This window comes from Capra hircus, chromosome 11, assembly GCF_001704415.2.
Source record: "Capra hircus breed San Clemente chromosome 11, ASM170441v1, whole genome shotgun sequence".
Taxonomy (NCBI): domain Eukaryota; kingdom Metazoa; phylum Chordata; class Mammalia; order Artiodactyla; family Bovidae; genus Capra; species Capra hircus.
The window spans coordinates 28,387,501-28,411,551 of record NC_030818.1 but is presented as its reverse complement, the minus strand read 5'-3'; the positions used below and the strand labels follow the sequence as shown (position 1 = coordinate 28,411,551).

At 47.9% G+C, this 24,051-nt stretch overlaps 1 protein-coding gene and 1 non-coding gene across 2 annotated transcripts in view; one reads left to right on the top strand and one right to left on the bottom strand.

The window, feature by feature from the left end:
* EPAS1 (endothelial PAS domain protein 1) overlaps positions 256-24,051 on the bottom strand; it is a 92,517-nt gene continuing 68,721 nt past the window's right edge. The window contains exons 7-16 of the mRNA XM_018055188.1: positions 17,216-17,322; positions 9,677-9,824; positions 8,810-9,024; positions 7,577-7,767; positions 6,948-7,058; positions 5,169-5,659; positions 4,097-4,223; positions 3,783-3,900; positions 3,400-3,573; positions 256-1,364 (exon numbers count right to left, since the gene is read on the bottom strand). Of these exons, the coding sequence (XP_017910677.1) occupies positions 1,213-1,364; positions 3,400-3,573; positions 3,783-3,900; positions 4,097-4,223; positions 5,169-5,659; positions 6,948-7,058; positions 7,577-7,767; positions 8,810-9,024; positions 9,677-9,824; positions 17,216-17,322 (1,834 nt within the window). The 3' untranslated portion in view covers positions 256-1,212. The remainder of the gene's footprint in view (positions 1,365-3,399; positions 3,574-3,782; positions 3,901-4,096; positions 4,224-5,168; positions 5,660-6,947; positions 7,059-7,576; positions 7,768-8,809; positions 9,025-9,676; positions 9,825-17,215; positions 17,323-24,051) is intronic.
* On the top strand, positions 17,872-17,943 carry TRNAC-GCA. Its single transcript has one exon. It is a non-coding gene; the product is annotated as a tRNA-Cys (tRNA).

Genomic DNA, 24,051 nt, shown 5'->3' with positions numbered 1-24,051 from the left:
GAAGTATCCAGATGTGCCACATGAAAGACCATTAGAGTCACATAGCTCAGTGCACTTGAAGGGCTGGCAACAAAATCTTAAGAAGAGTTAAAGCACTTCCCCTCCCTTAGATCGTCCCACCCCCACCCCTAACGTGCCATCAGACCCTCTTGGCAGTAATAATAATACATACATACATACATACAAAATCCATATAGAACACGAGGAGAAGACAGCTCGCAATGCTCCCACTTAATGATTCCACTTTCTGGCTTATTTGTCACGCCTATGGCATGTCCCGAAAGCAAAGAGCCAACAGCGAGAGACCTTGAGCAAGGTTAGTACAGGCCCGTGGGAGTTCTGTACAGTTCTGCAGTGTCAGCAACATCAGGAAAAAGATCAAACAGCTTAAAAAAGATTTTAAAGTGATTTTGTGAGCAGGATTCCATTTCCGTTTCTGATATTACAAAGTACCCATATATATGATAAACACTTAACCCAGATATAAATTTTCTTTCTTAAAAAACTCAGTTATGCTTTTGAATAATATTAAAAAAAAATCCACCAAATGCAGGGGAAAAACACCAGTTTAAGAAAAGCCATACTGTGCAACTTTCATAGATAACCACACACAATGGAGTTTACCCTTCACATTTCATTTCTTTTTTTACCCCCAAAAGTCATATCAAAATTAGAGCAAAGAGTTGGCTTAAAAAAAAAAAAGATGGAAATTTACAATACAGTGATTAGTTTTAGAAAAGAAAGGGCTGAGTGAGGCCAAAAATCAAGCTTAGAAAGCAAGATTATTTTGTTTCTCTTTGGCAACAACAAAATCTTTTTTTAGTTAAATGAAGCCAAAGCTTTCCCGAAAGGAGAACGTACACCAAACTTGTTAATATGAATATTGTTTGTGTGTGTGTGTGTGTGAGAGAGAGAGACCCGTGAATATTATAAATTAGGATTTGGGGAAAGAAAACTCTTATAAAATTTAAGAACATTTCCATTGACAGAGCAAAACATAGCAGGTAAAACAATTATATTTTAAAAATATGGATAATAAAGTGAGCATCTTCGGAAAAAGGCCACTACTCGGTGACCTGGACAAGTTTGCCAGGTGAGTATATCTTGTAAAAAGTGTGGTGGTGTTAGAAATACCTAGCTGCAAAAAACAGACGGAGAACATGAAGCTGGTGGGACGGCGTGGGAAGGGTGCCTGTCGGTGGCGGTCCTGGCTCAGGTGGCCTGGTCCAGGGCTCGGAGGAGATCCCCTCCTTGGAGGAGCGTGGAGGTTCCCGGAACAGGAACGTTCACCTCACAGTCATATCTGGTCAATTCCGGCAGCAGGTAGGGCTCAAACGAGGGTCCGAGCAGCCGGCTTGCCATGCCTGAACAGAGAGTTAGTGCTGTCGTTTAAAAACCCTGAATCAACCGTGTGTGTGGGGTGGGGTCTGTTCCCTAAAAGGCTGGCAGGGATGCAGCGGGTTCACAGAGCAAGAGGCACTTCCAGCTTTCCTGACTCCGGGGCACAGTGGGGCAGCCCTCATTCCACTCTTCAGCGTTGTCTCTCCCTAGTGACCTACCCCCTGCTCGGAGCAGGGGCCCAGCAGATACACGTCTGCCTCTCTCATCAGCTGAGAGGCTGAGACCCAAGGCGGGGACAAGAGTGTGCAAGGCAGATAGGACGGGGAAGGGTTCAGAGGATGGGGAGGGTGGGTGGTTCCCACGAAGGCTTCCTGGCCTGGGAGGTGGAGGCATGAGGCAGTGCCTGGGCAAGGCTCGGAGTTACCGACTGAGCCCTGCCCCCTGTGCACTGGCAGCTGGAGGGAAGGCCGAGCAGAGAAATGGAATTCTGGACCAGTTGGCGCCTGTACACACTTGCACACACATTTACATGCACTCATATCATACACATGTGCCACAAGCACATGGACACGTACATACATATGTGCACACACACATACACGCATGTACACACACACACGGGTCCTTCAAAGGCCTGACTTCCAGTTTCAGGATTGTCACCCTTGGCTGCTCCTCTCCTGCTGAGAAGGAAGATAAGGGGACATTCCCAGCCCAATCCCCACCTCCCACTTCCAGGGAAGAGAGGGCCTGAGTGCCTGGAGGCAGACCCAGAAGCCCTTCACTGGCCCCAGTGATGTGAGTCCCTGCTTCCCTTCCTGACTTGCATGAAGCATCTCAGCCCCGGGCCCTCTCTTCTTCAGCCCGCATCTCAGCCACTACCAAGGGTCCATGCCTGCCTCCCCAACTCATCCTTGCTTTCCTGTGGACTGGGTGCGTCTCATGGCTGTCTGCAGCCCCACAGTAGAAAGGGGTACTTGCTCATCATCCTTTTCTAATCCCCTCTTCTTTTACTCATCCTCAGAACCGACCTAAATTTAAAAAAATTATTTTCCCCTGAAAAGAATGAGTTTCCATTCACGGAAACTCATGGGTTCACAGCAGGCATAATAATGCTGACTACCACTTCATGCAAACATACACACAAACATATACACTTTGCACAGGTGCGGGCATTGTAAGCCTTTGCAAACCCATGGACTGTAGCCCGCCAGGCTCCTCTGCCCGTGGGATTTCCCAGGCAAGAATACTGGAATAGTTTGACATTCCTTTCTTCAGGGGATCTTCCTGACCCATGGATCAGACCCGAGTCTCCTGCATTAGCAGGTGGTTCTTTACCTGCAGAGCCACCAGGGAAGCCCACGCTTTGCATGCAAGCCGCTAAATTAAACGTGCAGGCTACTACTCCAGCCTAAGGTAGGTAAGGAGCAAAGCTGGAATGGAGGCCCAGGACTATCTTGGGACTCTAAAACCTGGACTGTGAAGCACTGAACAGCAGTCTGTCTCAAACCATAGTGCTGAGGAAATGACTCTTTTAGGGCAGGAGTTTGGTATGTTTCACCCAAAGTATGGATTGCATTCCTGTTTACATAGCACCTTTTCGTGATAACACAGGCTTCATAGGATGCTGACAGGCTAAGCTGGGTAAGAGGCAGGCATCGGGCGGCCAGTCCTCCTAGAAAGCAGGATCCCCTCCACGGGCAAGCCTGCCCGTCCTCCCAGCAGTGCGTCCTCATCTCAGCGTGGTGCCCCAGTAGGTCACTGCATCAGGCATTACAGTAACACGAAGAACTGAGCAAAAGGCCTAGGCTCTGGGGCTCTCATAGTGGTATAGCCCTGGGTGTCACCTAGTCACTGGAGGGCTCCTTCTACAGCCCTGTGGACAGGTGGCCTTCCAGTCTCTGCTGTGGTCCCCTGGGGAGAGGAGGGCTCACCCTTCTCAAGGCAGCTGCCTTGCATGAGCAAACTCATGCTTGTGCTGAGATCTGCCACCTTCTCCATCCCCTGGCTCCCACAACCCCCGGGCCCTGGCACAGCACGCCTGTTCCCGAGTGCACCCACCTGACATCTTGTGAGCCGCTGGTAGGCTGTAGTCCTGGTACTGGGGGGCATAACACTGTGGGGGGAACCCACTCTTGGTGGGCTCCCCCGGGTTTGTGGCAGATGGTGGCTGTGGTGGTGGTAAGTGTCTCAGGGGCTGGCTCCTACCCCTCACGGGATTCTGGATGAACTCATCTGAAAAGGCCGATGTCAGAGTGAGGGGACAGACTGTGACATCCCCAGCATCCCTCTTCCTCCACGGGAGGAGCCCAGAGATTTCTGACCATGTCACCCCCAGGTGATGAAGAGAGAGGAACCAGGGTGGGCCCGGATCTAAGCCCCTGGCTCCACTGGCAAATGCCCTCTCCCAACCCCAGCCTGCCACGGCCCAGGACTGCACTCACCGTTAGGGACGTCTGCATTAGGCAGCTTGTCCGGCATCAAAGAGCAGGTCCCACCACCCCTGAGACTCTTCATTCTTTTCCACATCAAGTGTGAGGTGCTGCTGCCTGGTGGATCCCCCTGCATGTGGAAGTGCAGACATAGAGGGAGAGGCCAGAGAACCCAGTCCCAAACTGTGCTGGGATGAGGCAGGCCCTGCTTGTTCTGAGAGACCCTCCCTGTCAGCCTGGGTCTCGACATTCAGCCCCAGCTCCCACCCAGCCTTCCCAAGGGCTGTGGAGGGAACCTGCAGCAATGCCCCCAGGAGACGGCTCACCCCACTCAGGTCTTGGAAGGCTTGCTCCTCGTACTCCAGCTGTCGCTTCAGCTTCAGCTTGTTGGAGAGGGCAATCATGGCTGGGCTCATCACATCTGGACCCTGAGGCCCGAAGCCCTTGGCAGACCTGCCAAGCCAGAGAGAGTGGGCGTGAGAGAGTCTGGGGCGCCACTGGTGGCTCTGGAGCCCCAGGGAAGAGTCCTGGAGGAGGGGGCGAGGGCCTGGGCTGGAGCTCTCCCTGTCCTCAGTGTGCCCTGCCTAGTAGACACTGATGGCTCAGCTGTCTGCACCTCCCTCCACACATGTCCATCTGCCTGGCTGGCCCCCGGCAGCCTTTGGTCCTGGCCTGGTTTGTGGCCGCCCAGCTCAGTGACAGCTGTCTTTGCAAGGGCCGCTTCTGCCCCATCTCCCCTGCTCTGCTTGGACTGCTCCCCACCAGGGACAAGGGAGGATGCCCTGGAAAAGGCAAGGGCCTCAGGGAAGCCTAACCAATGGGCCCTGGGAACTTGAAGCCTATTCCAACCATGGGACAGCCAGGGAAGCTCCCAGGGGTTTGGAAGGGCCTTGTGGGGGTGGTGGATACTGGCAGATGCTGGGAGGAGGCAGGACGGGGAGGGCGATGCTGGACTCTGGCAACTGAAGTCAGGGGGAAGGCAGGGGCATCTTTTCACTTTTCTCAACTAGGTTTCCACACTTGAACTGAGGAAATGTCCCTCCATGTTGTGTGTGTGGGTGGTCTGTGGCTCAGATCATGAACTCTGAATAAAAAAAGTAAGGGGTAGTTCAGGAAGCCACTGGTATGCAGGGCCCAGGACAAGCCACTTCTTTCCCTTTCCCTGTCTGCAGCCCCCTCTTGGTCTCCTCCAGCTCTGATAAAACGTGTGCCAGTCAAGGCCTCACGTATCTTAGGGCGAGTCCCCTAAAGTTTAGAGAAGGGCTACGCGGCATATCGGACTGCTGTCGAATGGAAACTGGTGATGGGGCAAGGGGCCTTTTGGAGCCCCATACCTGCTCCTAGTGGGCACCTGTCTGTACCCCCTCCCCCATGCAGCCCAGCGTCTCTGTCACTGACCTCTTCTTGAACGTGGCGAGATGGGGTGTGGCAATGGGGGGCCCCAGGGGCGCTGTCCCCAAGGCCTCTGTGTGCTGATCTTCGCCAGGCCACTTCATGGGCCCCAGCTGTAATGGCGGGTCAGGGGGCCACTGTGTGCTGGATATGCCTCCCATGGAGGAGAGAGGGGTGTAGGTCTGGCCACAGCACTGCAGCAGGGACACCTTGCTGCCACCGTCAAAGAAGGTGAAGGACACGTGCCGCTGCTCAGGCTCCGTCTTCTTGCTTTCCAGCTGCTGCTGATACTTGTCCAGGAGGAAGGTGCTATGAGAGGCCATCGGAGCCAGTGGCTGGAAGATGTTTGACATGGTGCTGAAGCAGTGCTGGGGGGTCGACTGGGGGGTCTCCGGCAGGAGGCTCTCCTCGGGGCAGATGGGGCTAAGCTGGAAGTCCTCTCCGTCCATGGGGATGTAAGGCGCCAGGGTCTCCAAGTCCAGCTCATTAAAGTCAGTCTAGAAGACACAGAGCAGGGGCAAAGCAGCTCAGCAGTGGGTGCTGCCTCAAGGATGCTGCCTCATCTTAGTCCCTCATTCCCCCGCCCGAGGCATTCCTCCTGCACAGCCTGGAAGCTGGGGACCCAAGAGAGGAAAGCACACATGTGTCCTCAAAGTGTGGAAGGTTTTCTGACACGCGTTACCAGCCTTCCACTCCGTCATTCTTCCACACACCCCACTGGTGTCGGCCCCACCTCTTTATTCCTGCCTACTCTGATGAGCACGATGGCTCCTGGGGGCCAAGGGCAGCTTTGTCCTCATCTCCCGCCCGTGCCCAGGGTGTATCTGCGGACAGCTCGTAGGGTAACTGTGGCCCAGTGCTCTCTGTGGGACCTTCGTTCAGATCAACAAGGACTCAGAGGTGGCCCCCACGTTCCCAGTATGGGCACCATAGCGAATCCTCACAAGCAGATGCAGCAAAACAAACATTTCAACCCTCCCTGGGGGGAGGTAGCTTATTAATGGTTTCAACTGCATGAGACGGTTAAAGAGAAGCAGCAGCCAGTCACGCACTTTCTCTTTTCAAGGAATAAATCTTAGAGTTCAGAGAAGAAAGTGCAGGGTTGAAGGAGGGAAAGATCGCAGAATAAAGACACAAACTGAGGAGGCAAGGCAGAAATTTGGACGAATAACCCAGAGTAGGACAAACAGGGATTCATACATTTCCTTTGGGTTTTGTGACACACATACCATCCACCCACACCCTAGCCTGTTTACACAGGTTTTACAAGACTGTTTGGCCTTATGTAATATGTTTCTGAAGAGTTATGTGTAAATAAAAATTTGTCAGTCAGATGTCATTTTAAAATGCATTTAACATAAGTTATTTCAAAGAATCCTAAAACGAAAATGTATATAAAGGGAATTGTTCCCTGTGCTTAGAAAAGTCTTACACATCTGGACATCTGGGGATGCTTTTTAAATGCAGGGCTCCTTAAAGAAAGGTTCAGTTGTAGTTCTGGCTTTCTGAGCACTAACAAATAGCCAAGTTAGTGGACATAAATATATGGAGAGTTAAAAAGAGCTGCATTTGACACGGGTAAAGTAGAAGGCAGACGTGGGAGAAGCAGGCGACCACAGGCTCCATTTCCTTGCACTCTCACCCAGTTAAGGGACTATGGCATTGGCCAAGCTTTCCCACTAGTCTTTGCAACAAAGGGCCGAGGCTGCAAGAATGGGCATAAGCCTTCACAGCATCAGCAGGCAGGCCTGGTGCACCATCCCGATCTTCTCCAGGGCTACATACCTGGGTGCCACACTGGTCCTTTGCCTCCGTGTCCATGGCAAAGAGCTTCTCGATTGCTTCAATCTTCAGATTGTCATCTAGAGATGTGTAATAGTCTCCAGGGCTACTGGGCTAGGGGCCAGGAAGGAAGGTGACCAAGTCAAGGCTATGGCACTGCTTTCCCCAGAAGTCCAAGGTGGAAGGAGAAATACATCTCAGAGTCAACTCCATTCCATGGAACAGGATTTGTAGAGAGGCCACTCCATATGAGCTGTGTGAACCTCTCTGAGCTCAGTCTCCTCACCATAAAATGAGGCCGTCTTGAAGAACAAGCCAGACAGAAGCATGGCTGGCCGGGCCCTTTGCGCCCCGCAGGATGGTTACTGTCCTGCATGGAGACTGAGCGCAGGGCTCACAGCCATGAGTGACTTAGCCCCTGTCTTCAAGGAGCTTATTCTGTAGATGGGGGTGGAGAGCCAACAGCAAGCATCTAATATGTGGCAGGCAAGTCTCACAGCCACCTTTGGGGTCCGCAGGAAACCCGAGGAAGAGGAGCGCAGCACTGGGGCCTGGCCTGTCCACTCAGCCATCCGGCAGCAGCCAGAGGAGCTCACCCTCTGCATGACCTCAACCCAAGGCGGGGGGCTCACCGTGGAGCAGCTGCTGCTGCTGCTGGCACTGGGGGTGCTGTTCCCCAGGGCGGCCGCCTGGGGCACGGTGAAGGCGGGCAGGCTCCCGGCCTCGCTGTGGGTGCCATGGCTTTTCACCTCTCCAGTCCACTGCTGGCCTGGGGGCAGGATGCCCTTGCCATAGGCTGAGGACTCCTCAAAGTTCGGGGTCCCTGTGGAGACAGGGCCTGGCTTGGTTAGCACCCACAACCACTGGGCTCACCCCCAGGACAGAGGAAGCCTGAAGGATGCACAAGAGTTCCTAAAAGGGTCTGCAGCGTGCCTGGGGCTAGGCCCTGGTGCACTGAGGCTTGGTTGGGTTAAAGAGGCCTTCAACCAGGGCTTTGCTTCAATGTACAGACTCTGTTCAATGGGAACATCCTCTTGGAGCCACTAACTTTCAGAGATTAAATGTATCAGTTGCCTCTCTTCCCTGAAGGACAATCTAGAATGCAGAGGAGAAGGTTATGAGAACTGGGCAAGTCACCTCGTTATTGCCACAAAACTGGGATGCTGCATGACTCCTTGGCCCAGGTTTGCCCTCTGTGACCCTCTGCAGTCACGACTCCCCTGTGGCTTCTCAAGAACACGTCTAGCAAGGCCAAGCCAGTTCAGAGCAAGTACAGGGAGGTATAGCTACTCCTTGAGTGGCCACAGTAAGGCTGGGGGTGATGGTGGTCAGTTGCCACATGGAGAGGAAGGGGCCTTGCAGGTACAGAGCAAGGGAGAAGAGCTGGAAACCCTGCTGGGGCCACCAGGACTCAGGGGACAGGTAAACGTTTAAAGACGTGCATGTAAGGACTTACTGCTGGGCCCGAATCTGTTTCTCCATCCATGTTTTTGGGATGATTTCTCCCAACATTATTTCAACCTAGCAGCCTTCTGCCTAAACACACAATCTGTCTTTCAAGGTGGAGATCTGCCCACTCTGTGAAAATATGCCCATGGCCTCAGAGCAGATCCCCGAGACCTCTCCTCTCAGACTCCCACTGCCCATGATGCAGAATCAACCGGACCCCACCCGGATCGGTGCCTTGAGAGGTCAGACATGGGGCAGTCCCGAGCATGGTGAGTGCGTGTGCACAGCACAGGGTTTGGCCACACTAATGGAGGATTAGCAAGACTCAGAGAAGGCACACGGCAGCTCTGTGCCAGGGAGGCCTCCCCCTACCCCAGGAGGGTTCGATTGCCCCGGCCTAGCTAAGATGCACCCACCGAAATCCAGAGAAATGATGGTGTCTCCCGCGGTAGGTGCCAGCTGGGCCAGCTCCTCGGGCTCCTCCTTCAGCTTGGTGAACAGGAAGTTGCTCTTCTCAGACACAGCCACCTTGCCACTGTTATCAAAGATGCTGTTCATGGTCAGCAGGTGTGGCTTAAACGGTGACTCTGTCTGGTCCATGGAGAACACCACGTCGTTCTTCTCAATTTCACTGTTGAGATGAGAGGGAGCTTCAGACCCTCCACATTTTCCATCAAAACGCTTTTGCTCTCCCAGACACACTGCAGCCCTGACAGCTAAGCCTCTCAGATAAAACCATGGGTATGGACAGTGTGTTAGCATTTTGTAAAGAACTGCACGATGGTAGTTTGGAGTCCTGGAGCCTAGCGATGCCAAGAGAGCCTCACAATATGTATGTGTCTTGGATGCTGTTTTTATATTGTACATGGACTGAGTGGTGTGCACAGACATGAAGGCTTCTGCTTTTGTTTCACCCCAGCACTGCCTTTCTCCAGCTGTCTTCCCAAGTTCTACATAGCTAGGGTGTTACGTCTGCTCCCCAAAAGTATGAGCAGTTCTCTTCCCTTGATCCTCTTTCAGAAAACAGGTTAGGCTTCATCTGTGTTCTAGTTGCCTCCCTCACATAGGGTGGAGGCATGACAGATGACAGACGAGAGGCAAGGGGCAGAAAAAGTGCTGTCAAAGGGAAATCCCAATGTCCCATTGTCCCCAGGATGCCCACCGCCAAGGACTCTAAGATGTGGTGCCCGGGTTCTGAGGAGCCTGGTGTCCCTGGGTCGCACTGTCAGTCTCAGGAACACCCCAGCCCCCAGCCTTGTGGCCCCCAGCCCTCAAGCACTCACCTCAGGACATAGTTTACACACATGATGCACTGGGGCTGCAGGTTGCGAGGGTTGTAGATCACCGTCCCCTGTGTCTCCAGCCACACGTAGCCCCCATGCTTGGCAAGCATCCGGTACTGGCCGCTCACCACCTGACCCTTGGTGCACACTAGGGGAGGAGAAACGGGGCCTGAGGTCAGGGAGGCGAGGGCAGTGTATGGGAAAAGATGCGGGGGAATGAGCTGGAAGGGCACTGAGAGCGTCTTGCCCAACACTTCATGTTAAACGTGGGGAAGGCGGTCCAGAGAGGTTAGCTGACGTCCCTAGGCTGGCTGTGAGGGAGCGGCCATGGCCAACCCTTGACAGGTCAGCTCACACCGGCTCAGCTGTGAGCAGAAACCAAGAACAGCACCTGCCCTTCTTTCCCCTCAAGGTCACCGAGAGGAAGCCGCTCCACGGGGCACCAGCCGGATCCATGCGTGCACCCGGGGTGCAAGAGCACCTCCTCTGCCCCACGCTGCAGGTGGGGGGAACCTGCAGGCAGCGTGGAGAACGCCTGCTCTCGGCAGCCGCTGGTAGCAGACCCACCATCAACACTCTGCTTGTGAACAAAGGCAGTTTAAAAAAAACAAAACCGATATCCTGATTGTTTTAAGCCATTGGTCAGACCCGCCACCTTTAGGGCCACAAAGGTTTGGGACTTAGAGCAAAGGCATAAGCAAGCCTTGCGCTCCCAGTGGGGGCTGAGGCAGTACTGGGCCCCCAGCCACCTCCACACACAGCCTCTTCAAAGCCTGCGAGTCCTCTGCACTTGGCCTCCCAGCTGCTCAGCTAGGCTACCTGCATATGACTTCCTTCCTCTCCCAGAATGTTCTAAATGTTCATTTAACATTTGCTTTTCTCCATAAAAACACTGGAGAAAGAACCCTGCATCCCAATATAGTTCTCTTCCCCAGTCTAGAATGCTCTGACTGTTCCCCTTAAAAAGGAATCAACAAGTCCCTTCAAATGAAAGTTTACTAATGTTAGGATTTCTGATAGTTTTCTGAACTGCCCACCTACTTTCATTCCTTGGGAATTCATTCTTTTGAATCCCAGCTCAGAAACCCCCAAATCACAGAGAACTAAGAAGAGGCATGCCAGCAGGATTATAAAATCTTGGTTTTGGTTTCTTCATCTGCAAAATGGGGTACTGATAATAATTAACAGTAATGAAAAGGCAGAGGAACCAGAGATGAAATTGCCAACATCCGCTGGATCATCGAAAAAACAAGAGTTCCAGAAAAACATCTACTTCTGCTTTATTGACTATGCCAAAGCCTTTGATTGTGTGAATCACAAGAAACTGTGGAAAATTCTGAAAGAAATGGGAATACCAGACCACCTAACCTGCCTCTTGAGAAACCTGTATGCAGGTCAGGAAGCAACAGTTAGAACTGGACATGGAACAACAGACTGGTTCCAAATAAGAAAAGGAGTATGTCAAGGCTATATCTTGTCACCCTGCTTATTTAACTTATATGCAGAGTACATCATGAGAAACGCTGGGCTGGAGGAAGTACAAGCTGGAATCAAGATGGCTGGGAGAAATATCAATAATCTCAGATATGCAGATGACACCACCCTTATGGCAGAAAGTGAAGAGGAACTAAAAAGCCTCTTGATGAAAGTGAAAGAGGAGAGTGAAAAGGTTGGCTTAAAGCTCAACATTCAGAAAACTAAGATCATGGCATCTGGTCCCGTCACTTCATGGCAGATAGATGGGGAAACAGTGGAAATAGTGGCTGACTTTATTTTTCTGGGCTTCAAAATCACTGCAGATGGTGATTGCAGCCAGGAAATTAAAAGACACTTACTCCTTGAAAGGAAAGTTATGACCAACCTAGACAGCATATTAAAAAGCAGAGACATTACCTTGGCAACAAAGGTCCATCTAGTCAAGGCTATGGTTTTTCCTGTGGTCATGTATGGATGTAAGAGTTGGACTATAAAGAAAGCTGAGTGCTGAAGAATTGATGCTTTTGAACTGTGATGTTGGAGAAGACTCTTTAGAGTCCCTTGGACTGCAAGGAGATCCAACCAGTCCATCCTAAGGGAGATTAGTCCTGGGTGTTCATTGGAAGGACTGATGTTGAGGCTGAAACTCCAAATCTTTGCCCACCTGATGCGAAGAGCTGACTCATTTGAAAAGACCCTGATGCTGGGAAAGATTGAGGGCAGGAGGAGAAGGGGACGACAGAAGATGAGATGGTTGGATGACATCACCAACTTGATGGACAAGGGTTTGGGTGGACTCCAGGAATTGGTGATGGACAGGGAGGCCTGGCGTGTTGCAGCTCATGGAGTTGCAGAGAGTCGGACACAACTGAAAGACTGAACTGAACTGAATGATAGTAGTTATTATTAGTACCCAGTATCCCACAGCTGTTTGTACTGAGGACCACATCTGCCCACCTGGCTAATCAGGTATAAAAATGCTGGCTGAACGTCACTGACAAATGCTGTAAAGGAATAAACCCCTCTGCCCCACAGTTACTAACATGTATAGTGCTCAGGCCCTGCCACATCTGCAGATAATGTCCTGAGGGGCCTTATGTGAGAACATGTGGACATTCTGTAAACACAGAGAATCTCTCCAGTTTTCCTTGTAGGCTCCTGAACCACTCCCCGTTCACCACTCCTGTGTGATTGAGGAATACAGCTTGGTTCATACTAATGCTGCTTGTAACCCTTTTACATTTATGTTTTTCTTGGCACATGTCACCCTGTTCAGAAATCTAATAAGCACTTCCAAGGTATAGGAAGCACTATAACTTGCATGTGTATAGTGCTTTGCAGGGTTCAAAACCATCTCATAAGATAAATTCATTTCTGCAAAGGAATTAGAACAGTGCTTGACCACTAAAGCATCCACAGGATTAGTGTCAGCATCATCTAACTTACTGTACAGTAATACCATAAACTGCTTATTATTAATATTCCTGGTTTTCATCTGAAGAAACTGAGGCTTAGAAATACTGAGGGATTTGCTGAAAGGCCCTATCAGTGGAACTAGTACAGGACTGTAGTCCAAACTGAAGACTCCTAAGTTTTTTTCGGTTTGGTTCGTACTTTAAAAAAAAAATCAACTTTGCGTGCTAAGTTGCTTCAGTTGTGTTTGATTCTTTGAGACCCTATGGACGGTAGCCTGCCAGACTCCTCTGTCCATGGGGTTCTCTAGACAAGAATACTGGAGTGGGTTGCCATGCCCTCCTCCAGGGGATCCTCATGACCCAGGGATCGAACCTGAGTCTCATGTCTTCGGCATTCGCAGGCAGGTTTTTTACCGCTTACGCCATCACCACCAATAGAAAGTGCACCCATTTTAAGCATACATGTTTTGATGAATGTACAGACCCTTGCAACAGTCACTACAATCAAAGAACTTTCCCTTATGCAACCTCCTGAATTTCTTATAGCTCTTAGCAGTCAATCCCCATTGCTCCACCCCAGTCCCAGGCAACCACTGATCTGTTTTCTGTTAACGATATATTGGAATCATCTTCTCTCCATTTGCATGGAAGTGGAATCATACAAGAGCACGCGCTCTTTTGTATCTGCTTTCTTTTTACATAGCGTGTTTCCCAGAACCCTCATGTTGTTGTAGATATTTCTGGCTTGCCCCCTTTAATTGCTGAGTAACGTTCCACTGCACAGAGATACCATTATTTATCCATTCACCTTCCAGTGGATGTTTGAGTTGTTTTCAGTTTTTGGCTATGATGAATAAAGGTGCTATAAACATCTATGTACAAATCTTTGTATGGACATACAGTGTGGGTGTAGCTTAGGGGTGCAGTGGGTGGGTCATATGGTAAGTACACCTTTCCTTTATTAGATACTGCCAAGTTATTTTCCAAAGTGGTTATATCAGCATTGTCTAATCTTTTAAATAAAATCCTGTGCTGTAGGGAAGACAGATATCATTTTCTTTTTTTTTTTAACATGAGGAAACTAAGGCCAGAGAGACCTGGCCTGCTTCACATCACACAGGACAGTTGTCTGGGCTGTGAGACAGCCTTATGGCCCACAGTATGGTGCCCTCCTACTACATTCCCATGGGCGACACTTCACTGGGAAGACTGAACTGGTGGTTGCTGCTGTCCCAAATCATCATGGACCCCTTGGCCAAAGAAATGACTCTGTCTTCCCTCATCTCCCTTTATCTGCCCCACTGAGGCTCCCTTGCTCCAGCGACATGATTCTCACACAATTTCAAGTGCCTGGAGTGAACTTATTTATTAACTTATTAACTTGTTCTTAATGCAGACAAGATTCCGGGCTCTTATTCTTTTTGATTAAACAGTGCAGTGAGCAAAGGTTCTTAACTGCATTTCTAGCGACTGCAGGCGAGGGCCTGCTCTGTCAGTAGCATGTAATTACACCAGCTTTCTAATCATCTGCTCATTAATGCCAGCCCGGGTGAGGGCCTGCTACTTGGTAGATAGGCTTTTTATGGCCTTAATCTTGTTTTCCTAAGAGCACATACTGTCCTCACACAACAAAGAGAAATCAGCTCCCCTCCCCCAAACCCTTACCCTCCAAGGGTAACAAATGTATAAACTACTAATCCATTTGCAAATGATGGCTTTCAATTATCTAAATCTGGTCTGAGGCCTGAACTTCCCCAGCAATTTCAATGGTAAACCTTCACAGACTAAGATACACGTACAGGCCTAAATTCGAGATACTGGTGTGTAACCCTAGACCAGCCTCAGCCCCCAACTATTCCATAGTATGAGCATGGGTCTGTGGTGCAACTTTATCTGCATAAACTCAATGAGAGAGAGAGAGACAGAGTCAGACAAACACAGAGAAACTGATTGAGATAGACAGAAAGATTGAAAGAGAGAAAAAGAACTGTATAGCACATGGAACTCTACTCAGTTATGTGGCATCCTGGATGGGAGGGGAGTTTGGGGGGAGAATGGATACATGTATATGTATGGCTGAGTCTCTTTGCTGTCCACCTGAAACTATCACAACATTATTAATTGGCTATACTCCAATATAAAATAAAAAGTTTTAAAAAAGAGAGGGGGAAAGAGAGACAGAAATAGTTGCTTCTGTTTAGCTGGCATTAACCCAATTTCCTTCCTTATGTGGGTTCAGGCTGACTAGGTAGAGGCCTCCAAACTCAGAGCTGCTTTGCTTGGCTCCATCAGGGAAAGAAGGGAACCTGTGATTTATATTTGGTCTGTGAATTATCTTTAAGTGTGCCTATTGCTTAAAAACACAGAGTCAATAAAAAGCACCATATTGCCCTTGAATTCAGCAGAAAACTAAATTAGTGTGACAATATTTTAACCCAGATCTTTTTTTAAGGATCAAAGATTTTCTAAGAGAAAGGAAAAAACCCTTTCATAGGCCTACTGAGAAGTCATCATTTTTTGTTCTTTTTGACAGTAGCTTCCTCACCTTCCCCACCCCGGAAGCTTCAGTCCAATGCTGTCCTGCAAGAATTCTCAGAAACATTTGCTAGTGTCCCTACTTTGACGCACCCTTGGCTGAGAAGGAAGGTTAGGTTTTTCCCCAGTTTTACATCTAAAGGAGGGAAACCCTAGAAAGCCAGGCACTGGGGAATCAGTGGGTAAGCTGAGCCAGAGCCAGGTCTCCCAGGCCCAGTACCAGGACGACTTAGGGAGCTGGAACCGCTATGGATCCGAAAAGCATAGGGAATCCCAGAGAGGAGGCTGGTGCCACATCCTACAGTTTCAAAGCTGGGCCAGGTTAGGGCTGGGTCATGTCCATGGCACGTCCACCTCCTGCCCCCATCCCTGTGTCCCTGAATGTGGAATCTGGATTTTGGATTATTTTTTTTTTTTTTGCCGGAGACCACAGTGAGAAACATCTTTGAGATATCATGAGGGGCCCTGCTGCACTGTCAGACTGAACCCCAAAGCCGTGAGGATGAAGCAAAGAAACCAGTCAGAGAAGATCTTACTGCTTGAGGGAACAGTAGCTGTGCTTCTGTGCAGTTTATGGGCTGCTGATCTGTTAGCTGCTCTGAACCTCAGCTGTCCTAACCTTGGGATAGATGGATGGATTTAGGAACAATGGGGAAATGGCTGCATTTCCATTTTCTTCATTGCTACTTCAAGCCACTCTAATCCCTGGAGTCCAAGACCAGCAGGACCACTGGGAATCTTCTCAGATTAACCCATTTTAAGTCCTTCTGTAATCCTCTCAGCACCTCCATCTGCACTGGGGGCACTTTTTTGAAGCATTCTTTCCAAAATGTAGTTTTTGCCCTTGAGTTTATCATTCACTTAGTGCCTATATAGTACCAAACACTACACTAGATACTGAGGCTTAAGGCACCAGTCAACTGGCTCCCAGGGAACACATAGCCCTCCTTCTCCCTCAGATATGAGATCCTTTAGGGTAGGGATCAATCCTATAAATTTCTATTTCCCCCAGTAGGCCAAGTGAGGAGGGTATGGCAACTCACTCCAGTATTCTTGCCTGGAGAATCCTTATGGACAGAGGAGCCTGGCGGGCTATAGTCCATAGCGTCACAAAGAGTTGGACATGACTGAGCAACTAAGCCTAGCACAGCGCAGGCCAAGAACAGGGTTATAGACCCACCGTTCTTGCATGTTGATGGGCTGTATGGATTCAAGAAAATTGTCTTGGATCATTTACAAATGAGAAGGCTTAATTGGGATTAAAGTCAACTGAAATTCAGTAGAACAGCTCTGTCTAATATGGTAGCCATAAGCCAAGTGTGGCTACTTAAAGTTAATTAAAACTATAATTTAAAAATTCAGTTGCATTACACATATTTCAAATACAGCAAAGGTCACCCATGACTCTGCAGAGGAAGAACATTTTCACTCCAAAAAGTTCTTTTGGACAACCCTGCTCTAGAATCCTTTCATAATTCAGGGTTTTTTGTTTTTTTTTTTTCTTTTGTAAGCTGCAAGGCACAATTTCCGCATGCCATTATTGGGTTGCCTGGACATTCTCATCCAATTGAGTTCTCTTGATTCAGCAAGCAAGCTCTTGGAAAACCATGGCTTACCTCAACTAATCTAGTAAGTTGGTACTGTACAACCTCCACCTCTGTTTAGCCCAATGTTCCCCCATCCTTCAAGGTTCAACTGAAGTGCCCTGAACTGTCCCAGCCCTCTTCTTCTCTGAATGGATGTACTGGCACCTAAAGCATATTACCCAAGTTGATCATGCTCTACGGGGCTGTTGCATAAGCTTTTGCAGTCTGTTAACTGCAGAAATGTGCCCAGTGGAGGTGGTAAGGGGGGAATGAGATTCAGCCCACCCTCCATTCTCTAGGCTGTATGCCTTGGTGTGTTGGTGTGTCCCCTTATCCTTTTTGCATCAACATGCCATATAGGCTGCTGGCAAGTTTGGTTCTCTGACTTTCCTGAGGACACAAGTCTTGTCTGCCGCACAAGATGGTGGGCCCTGTGATGAAAGAGATTGGATTTTCTTCCTTCTCACCGTTCACATTTCACTCAAGGCCAGATTCCACAGATGTCTGGGGGTACTCCTGGAACTTACAGTTCTGGTGGCTTTTGGTCATGTTCTCTGAGTCCAGCGCATGGTAGAACTCATAGGCTGAGCGGCCAAGCAGCTCTTCAGGGTGGTAACCAACCAGTTCTGTGATTCTAAATTGGAAAAAAAAAAAGCAAGGTGGGGAGATCATATAAATATGAATGGGGTGCAAGGACCTATATCCAGAATGTAAGTCAAATGCACACATTCAATGAAACATGCTCCAAACTTCCTGGTCATACCATTCATCCAAACAAACAAAAATATGGTGATCAACTTGCAACTATCGGTCTACTGAACCTCACTCTTCCTGCCTTTCCTGAATTGTGTTTGGAGAAGAAGGAAAAGCACCTATCTAAGGGTTCCCTCACTCTCACCCCCAGACAAGCACACATGCGTATTCTCCAGTGACCACTGGAAGGGGCTCCCATCAGCCCCCAACTCCTAGTTTTTGTAGACAAGTGAGCAGAGATGCAGAGATGGCAGATAATTTACTTGATGTCTACACAAGTGTCTGGGGACAGAGAAAGAATAAAAATGGGAACCTCCTGGTTATTCAAGCTTATTCTAGTAGAAGTCATTATAAATGAAAAGTGAAAATTATGTGATCCTGAGTTAGAAAAGCCCAGAGGTGGCCTTTCCACGTGTGTTAACCACTGGCTTCCCTGGTGGCTCAGATGGTAAAGCATCTGCCTGCAATGCGGGAGACCCAGGTTCAATCCCTGGCTTGGGAAGATCCCCTGGAGAAGGAAATGGCAATCCACTCCAGTATTCTTGCCTGGAAAATCCCATGGATGGAGGAGCCTGGCAGGCTACAGTCCATGTGGTCACAAAGAGTCAGACACAACTGAGTGATTTCACGTTCACTTATCCATGAGACAAGAGGAAGCTGGGCAGCAGAGGCTGGTCTGTGCTCAAGTCTTCACCCCTCAGGTCCTGCCTGGTGACCTGATGCCTCTTAGACAGCAGGGGTGCCATTATGGGTTTGCCAATTTGTCCCTCCCTACCTCAAGGAAAGGAGGGAGGGCATAACGTGCTGAGAGGAACAAATACAAAATCATAGCTCTAGAAATGTGCCCCTTCATTAACACTCTGATAAATAGGCAGCTGTGAAATGACAGGGCTTGGCTGGGCCCTGTACAGTGTCTGCTTTTGATGGGAAGTGGGCAGAGAAAAGGCAGATGTGAAGAATCATGAAGAATCAGGTACCTTTCTAAGAACACGCTGCTCTGCACAGGAATCATTAAAATAAACAAAGCCCTACCCAAGAACCACCAGATAAGCTGCTTCCCCACGTCATACCTAAACATATTTCTCATAATCTTTGTTCTCTTACATTTTTTCTAATGGGCTTGCTGTCTTGTTTACTTAGCCTATCACGAGCTAGAAGCGATGCTATCTCCTCATCATTACAAGCTCTGTTTTGGAACACATGGCTTCTGGGGCCTGGCCCGGTCACCTGTCCATGCTGGAGATGAAAGCAGAAGCTGTGACTCCTTGGTCCCTTGTCTCTACTCCTCTCTCCCTCTCCATACAGGTTTTATATAGGTCAGACTAAATCATCCTAGAGTATTATTTCTGTTCTGTCACTCCCCTCTATAAGCATCTCCAGCTTACCTATCACCAGCCATATCCAGAGGAAATAAACTCTGCCTAACTTCCAAGTTCCCCCAGAGTCTTATCTCCACCTTCCAAGAAGTTTAATTTGCAGCTGATCGGCAGCATGCCATGTCTCCTGCCCTGGTATATCCCCTTCCTCGCAGTTTCCATTGCTGGCAAAGCTAGGCTTGCTGCAGAGCCTCAGGGCCTTCTTTCTCTGAGCCCTGATGATGACAAGGCCAGTTCAAGACTGCATCTTGTTCACCGAGCTGTCTCCAAGTCCCCCTTCTTAAGCCTAATCAGCGAATACAGTGTCACAAGGAATTATGTATTATTCTGTCCACATCCTAGGCTACCAACCCTGAATTCAGGAACCACATTCTCCTTTGGCCTCCGTGACAACGGGTGCTCAGTAAATGCCAGAGTAGCCGACCAATGGACTGATTTTCTTTGAGGGCCTAAGGTACAATCAGAGCCCTGTCTAACTCAGCACTGCTAAGGATCCCGAGCACTAACAATCCACTTTTCTTCCTAGAACACAATCACCTATCTCAGTGCACAACGGTGCACACACACAGCCTTCAGCGCAGCCCTCATGGTATTCGGTCCATCCTTCCTCCATTCCCTAAGGTGTGTCTGGTGTTGAAGTGGGCAGAGAAGAGGCAAATTCTCTGCCTAAGTGAGACCTGGGGGTGAAAGGCTTTGTCAAACAATGGGCAACACAGCAGAGCTGAGATGCTTAGGTCTCAGCTGATTTAGGCCAGCAGAGATTTCTCTGGTGAGATTTCAGCAGTTCACTTGCACCAGCCAACTGGTTCCAGACGGGGAAGACCTGTCCCCTCACCTGGCCCTGAGCAGAGAGATCTTTGAAGTCATCAGCAACAGACGTGTTCCTCAGCGGCCCAACTCTGGGACTGCCAATGGCACTTTAGCCGGAGTGGAGATTCAGGGAGAACAAGGAGACGGTTGAACAGAGCTGGTGCTTCCTTTCCTACACGCAAGTAGCTTTTCCGATGGGTTCCATGTCTTTCAGGCTTAGCCTGGGAGTCAGAATTGCACCAGTAGGCTGTGCTGACAATGGGCTGGCCACCAGTTTGCCACAAAAACTACTTCGTGCCTGCACTAGTTGTAAATTTCCTAGAGACCCTCAGAAATGAGGCTGTTCTGGGAAAGTCTGATTCTCCTCTGTAAAGAGACTACACTTTCTTTCAAGATTAGAATCTTTAAAACGCTCAAAGTAAATGTTTATTGTAATCAACCTCAAATAAAATATTTTCTGATCTAATTAGTATACTATCCATTCAGAGGACACAATGGGTATGTTTTGGAAGTGGACAAACAAGGGCTCAGCTTCAGGATTGCCAGCTCTCTTCCCAGTAGCAGCCTTCATTTATCTTGTCAACTAAAATAAATATTTAACGTCTCTTTCTTTATGCCTTTAAACAGACGACTATAAAAACTGGGAAATACACATACCCCAAACACAATTGAAGAACATTAGAGTGGTTGAACTTCACAAAACCAGGAAACCCCAACTCAAAGCTAATGGTCGTTGCCCTCCTTCGGCAGGCACGCCGACGCCAGCGGGGAGGCTAACGAACCCGGTTTGTTTATAGGGTCGGCCTCCGTGGCACACAAGGGCCCTGCCTGCTCATTTCCCTCTGTCCCAGGGAAGTCTCCAGAGCTGGGCTGTGATAACATAATTTCATCTGCTCTCTTCACCAGAGGCAGGGGAACTATTATTATTTTTTCTAATTAAGGGTCCCTGACTCTCTGGAGAGGGGAGAAAAGTCATTTTGGGGTCACCCATAAATTTCAAAAGTCAATTCAGTATGGCTGTTCTGTTTGTAGAGAAGAGGGACATGCAAAGGGGCTTAACCCACCAGACTTCAGAAGTAAAAAAGCACAGAGGTTCCTTTTTAATAATAAAGTAGGAAGAGAACGGGATCAAGGATGAGGCCAGGAGAGAGACATAGACATTGACAGGCAGCCACAGGAGGCAGAGGCAGAAGGAAGAGAGAGAAAAAGAAACCAGAAAATGGAGAGGGAAAGAAAGGCAGTTAAAATCTGAAGTTAGTGTCGCCCCAAGTTAATATGTGGGTCAGAAGGCTGGGCTCTCTGGATTTCAGAGTCGGGTTTGCCTCACAACATAAAATGACAGTTACGGGTCACTCATTGCTGGCTACCCTTCACGCTGTGAGGCCCTTTCCACGTGGACCAGCCGTGGCTGAGCACTAGGAAGATGCGGACTCTCCTGCGGCAGCAGGGTCAGGGCCGCGTGGGCTCGTAGGCAGAAGAAACTCAGCGCAGGCCTGAGCCAGCTCGGCCGCCCACGAGTAACGGGGCAGCGAGCTCCCTGCTTCACACGCCGCGCCTGGAGTCAGACGAGGTCTGGCGGCAGTCTTTACTCATTCCCTACACGGGCACAGAATTTGCTCAGTAAATTAATCATGTAAACAAGATGGTTAGAAGAGTATTTAAACTATTTGAGAGGATGAAAGTTTTAAGTACTTCATAACCACCTATTTGTTTTTGAAAGAATGCCTTTGCTAATAAAACCATCCTTCTATTCAGGCCTGCTTTCTTTCCTTCCCTCCTCTGGCTATGGCCTCTCCACAGTAACACTGGGCTCACCTCATTTTGGTTTCCGTATGTGCTTTTTTTTTTTTAGTTTTGAAACTGCATTTCCTTAATAATAACCAGACTATTCACTACCACAGATTTCAACGTCATTTGTTTTTATGTATTTCAATCCAGATTTTCTTTGCTTTAAACAACACTTTTGCCTTGCGTTTCCCTCCAATAGTACATGGTTAAGTGAATATCCAGCTGGCTCTGCAGTTAATAGATAATTAATTTGCATCCTGTCAGTGTTATGTGTTACAGGTGGGGTGGATATATACACAGTGTGCATAGGAGGGTAGCCCTGGTTCAATCCTGGACCGACTCTGCTGCTGCTGCTGCTAAGTCACTTCAGTCATGTCTGACTCTGTGTGACCCCATAGACGGCAGTGCCACCAAATGCCGCAACTGCCTTTCGTTACCTTGAAACCCACAAGCAGGAAGGGGAAAGTTGCCTTGAATTGCAGTGAGAGAGAGGCAAATCACGCAGATGAATAATTTTTGAATTGTGAAGTCTATCACACTTGAAACCAATTCCCAAGAGCTGCTTCTTCCAAGGAATATTTTGAACAGATCAGACAGGATGATATACAAGCATTTCTCATAAACATGCTCAGTCTTTCTTAGGACTGATTTCAGAACATTGTTTGGAAGAGACATGGATGCACGAGGAGAACATTGCAAGTGTCTTCTAAACTCAGGGACTTCAAAAACACATTATATACACCCTGCCACATAAGATCGGTAGAGAAAGACTAATATGTTTGCAAAAATATTTAGAACAGACTATGAAACTAAAAATGATATGTAACACATTAAGCTAAAAGATCACTTTGCACTTAAAGATGCTACATATCACTTTGCCTTTAAAGATGTTACCTATCCTCTAAAAAAAAGTAGTAAAATAATTTGTTAAATGTATCTAAGTATGCAATGAATGTATATACTATTTTATTATTAATTTGCCCAAAGTCAGTCTATTTTCTTCTTGGGCATTAATACTATCACTTTTCAGGTGTTTTGATGTGTGTGTGTTTTACATCTCATGGCTCTCTCTAATTTTACTGACAGTCTCTTAAAGATTCTCAACTATCCCTCAGTTTTATCATCATTACCATTTCCAACTTCATCGTAGAAAAAGAGTTAATCATAAATCTGACCCACAGAATTTGAAATGTAGGCATCTTAATTCAGTAAACTGTAACTTCTGATATTATTACATCCTATGTTGCCCTAATTCAGTGACAAGAAGGGGTTGCCCTCAGATTCTTTATTTTTTAAAATTACATGACCCTCTTTGTTAATCTGAAAATTTTACTGTTATAACTCCCCCCCTCTGATTCTTCTCTTATCCACATAATTTGCTTTTATAATTTATTTCTAAGATACAAAAAGACTCATAAAACACAAAGTCACAGTGGGATTTTGTGTATTACAGACTTGCCCTGCTCTCCCTGATGACTTGGCTTCTTTCACAGTTACTTTCTTTTTCCACTAGATGGCGCCTCCACGTGAATTTAAGAACTACCCCATCTTGAAGTTAAATTACCTGCGAACAACTTTTGTTTTCCTTTTGGGTGAATGGTTCATTAAGGTGCTCATGTCTCCAACTCCAGACCCTCAGAGATCAAGAATCACCTCTTTCCTTCTTTGACAGAATCGGTCTATGGCACTGAGTTAGATACATAGTAGATGTTCCATAAGTAACACTTCATTAATTGGCTGCTCATTTTAGGAAACTACTTGAATTGTGAATGGAGACAAGTTCATTACACTGATAATCAGGATATTCTTCTTTAAACTTTCTGCTCAGTTTTACTGCCTCCATTGAGAGCAACTGATTGTATATACAAATAAATGTGACTGACATAAACTGTTATAGAATTCTCTTCTAACAATATTTGCTGTTTCAGATAATACAGGACTTGGTATGGTCTTGACTCTTTATTAAGAGGAGCAGGATGAATGCATTTTGAACCAACTGCATTCCTTTATTTAATTTCAGATCTTTCAGGACAAGTTGCTTCTGTTTCAACTGATTTTGGAAATCTGAGCGTTGAGTACAAGATTACTCTTTTTTCTATTTTACTTCTCACCTCCCCGCTTCCTTTCTTCTCCCTTCTCTTTTTCTCCATGATCCTTTTTTTGTTTGTTTGTTTGATTATGTCTGTGGTCTCAATACAACTAAGAAAAAGTACCAAACAACCTCAAAAGTGATTTTGTGGGTTCTAATTGCCTTATATTTTCACCAGATTCTTTCTAACTTTCCCACTGGAAAAAGAATCCCTTTGTGGGAAATCACAGCCTCTCATGTGTGCCAGATGTCATTAAATCTAGTGAATTCCCTGATTAAAATGAAATGGTCCTCTTACTATGATACGTAAGTGTTGGTTTTTGAAGCACTGATCTTGAAGGAGTAGTGTGTGTGTGTATGTGTCTGTGTGTGTGTGCGCATGCGTGCATACCTGTGAGAGAGCAAACATGAATGTGTGTATACCTTTCCCCGTCCCAATACAAAGAGTAAAAACAAGATAAGCTACCAAAACCAAAAAATCCTAGTCCTCATCAAAGCAATTGAGAAGTAACACATAGGTGTTAAGGACTTAAAACAGTCACTTTAT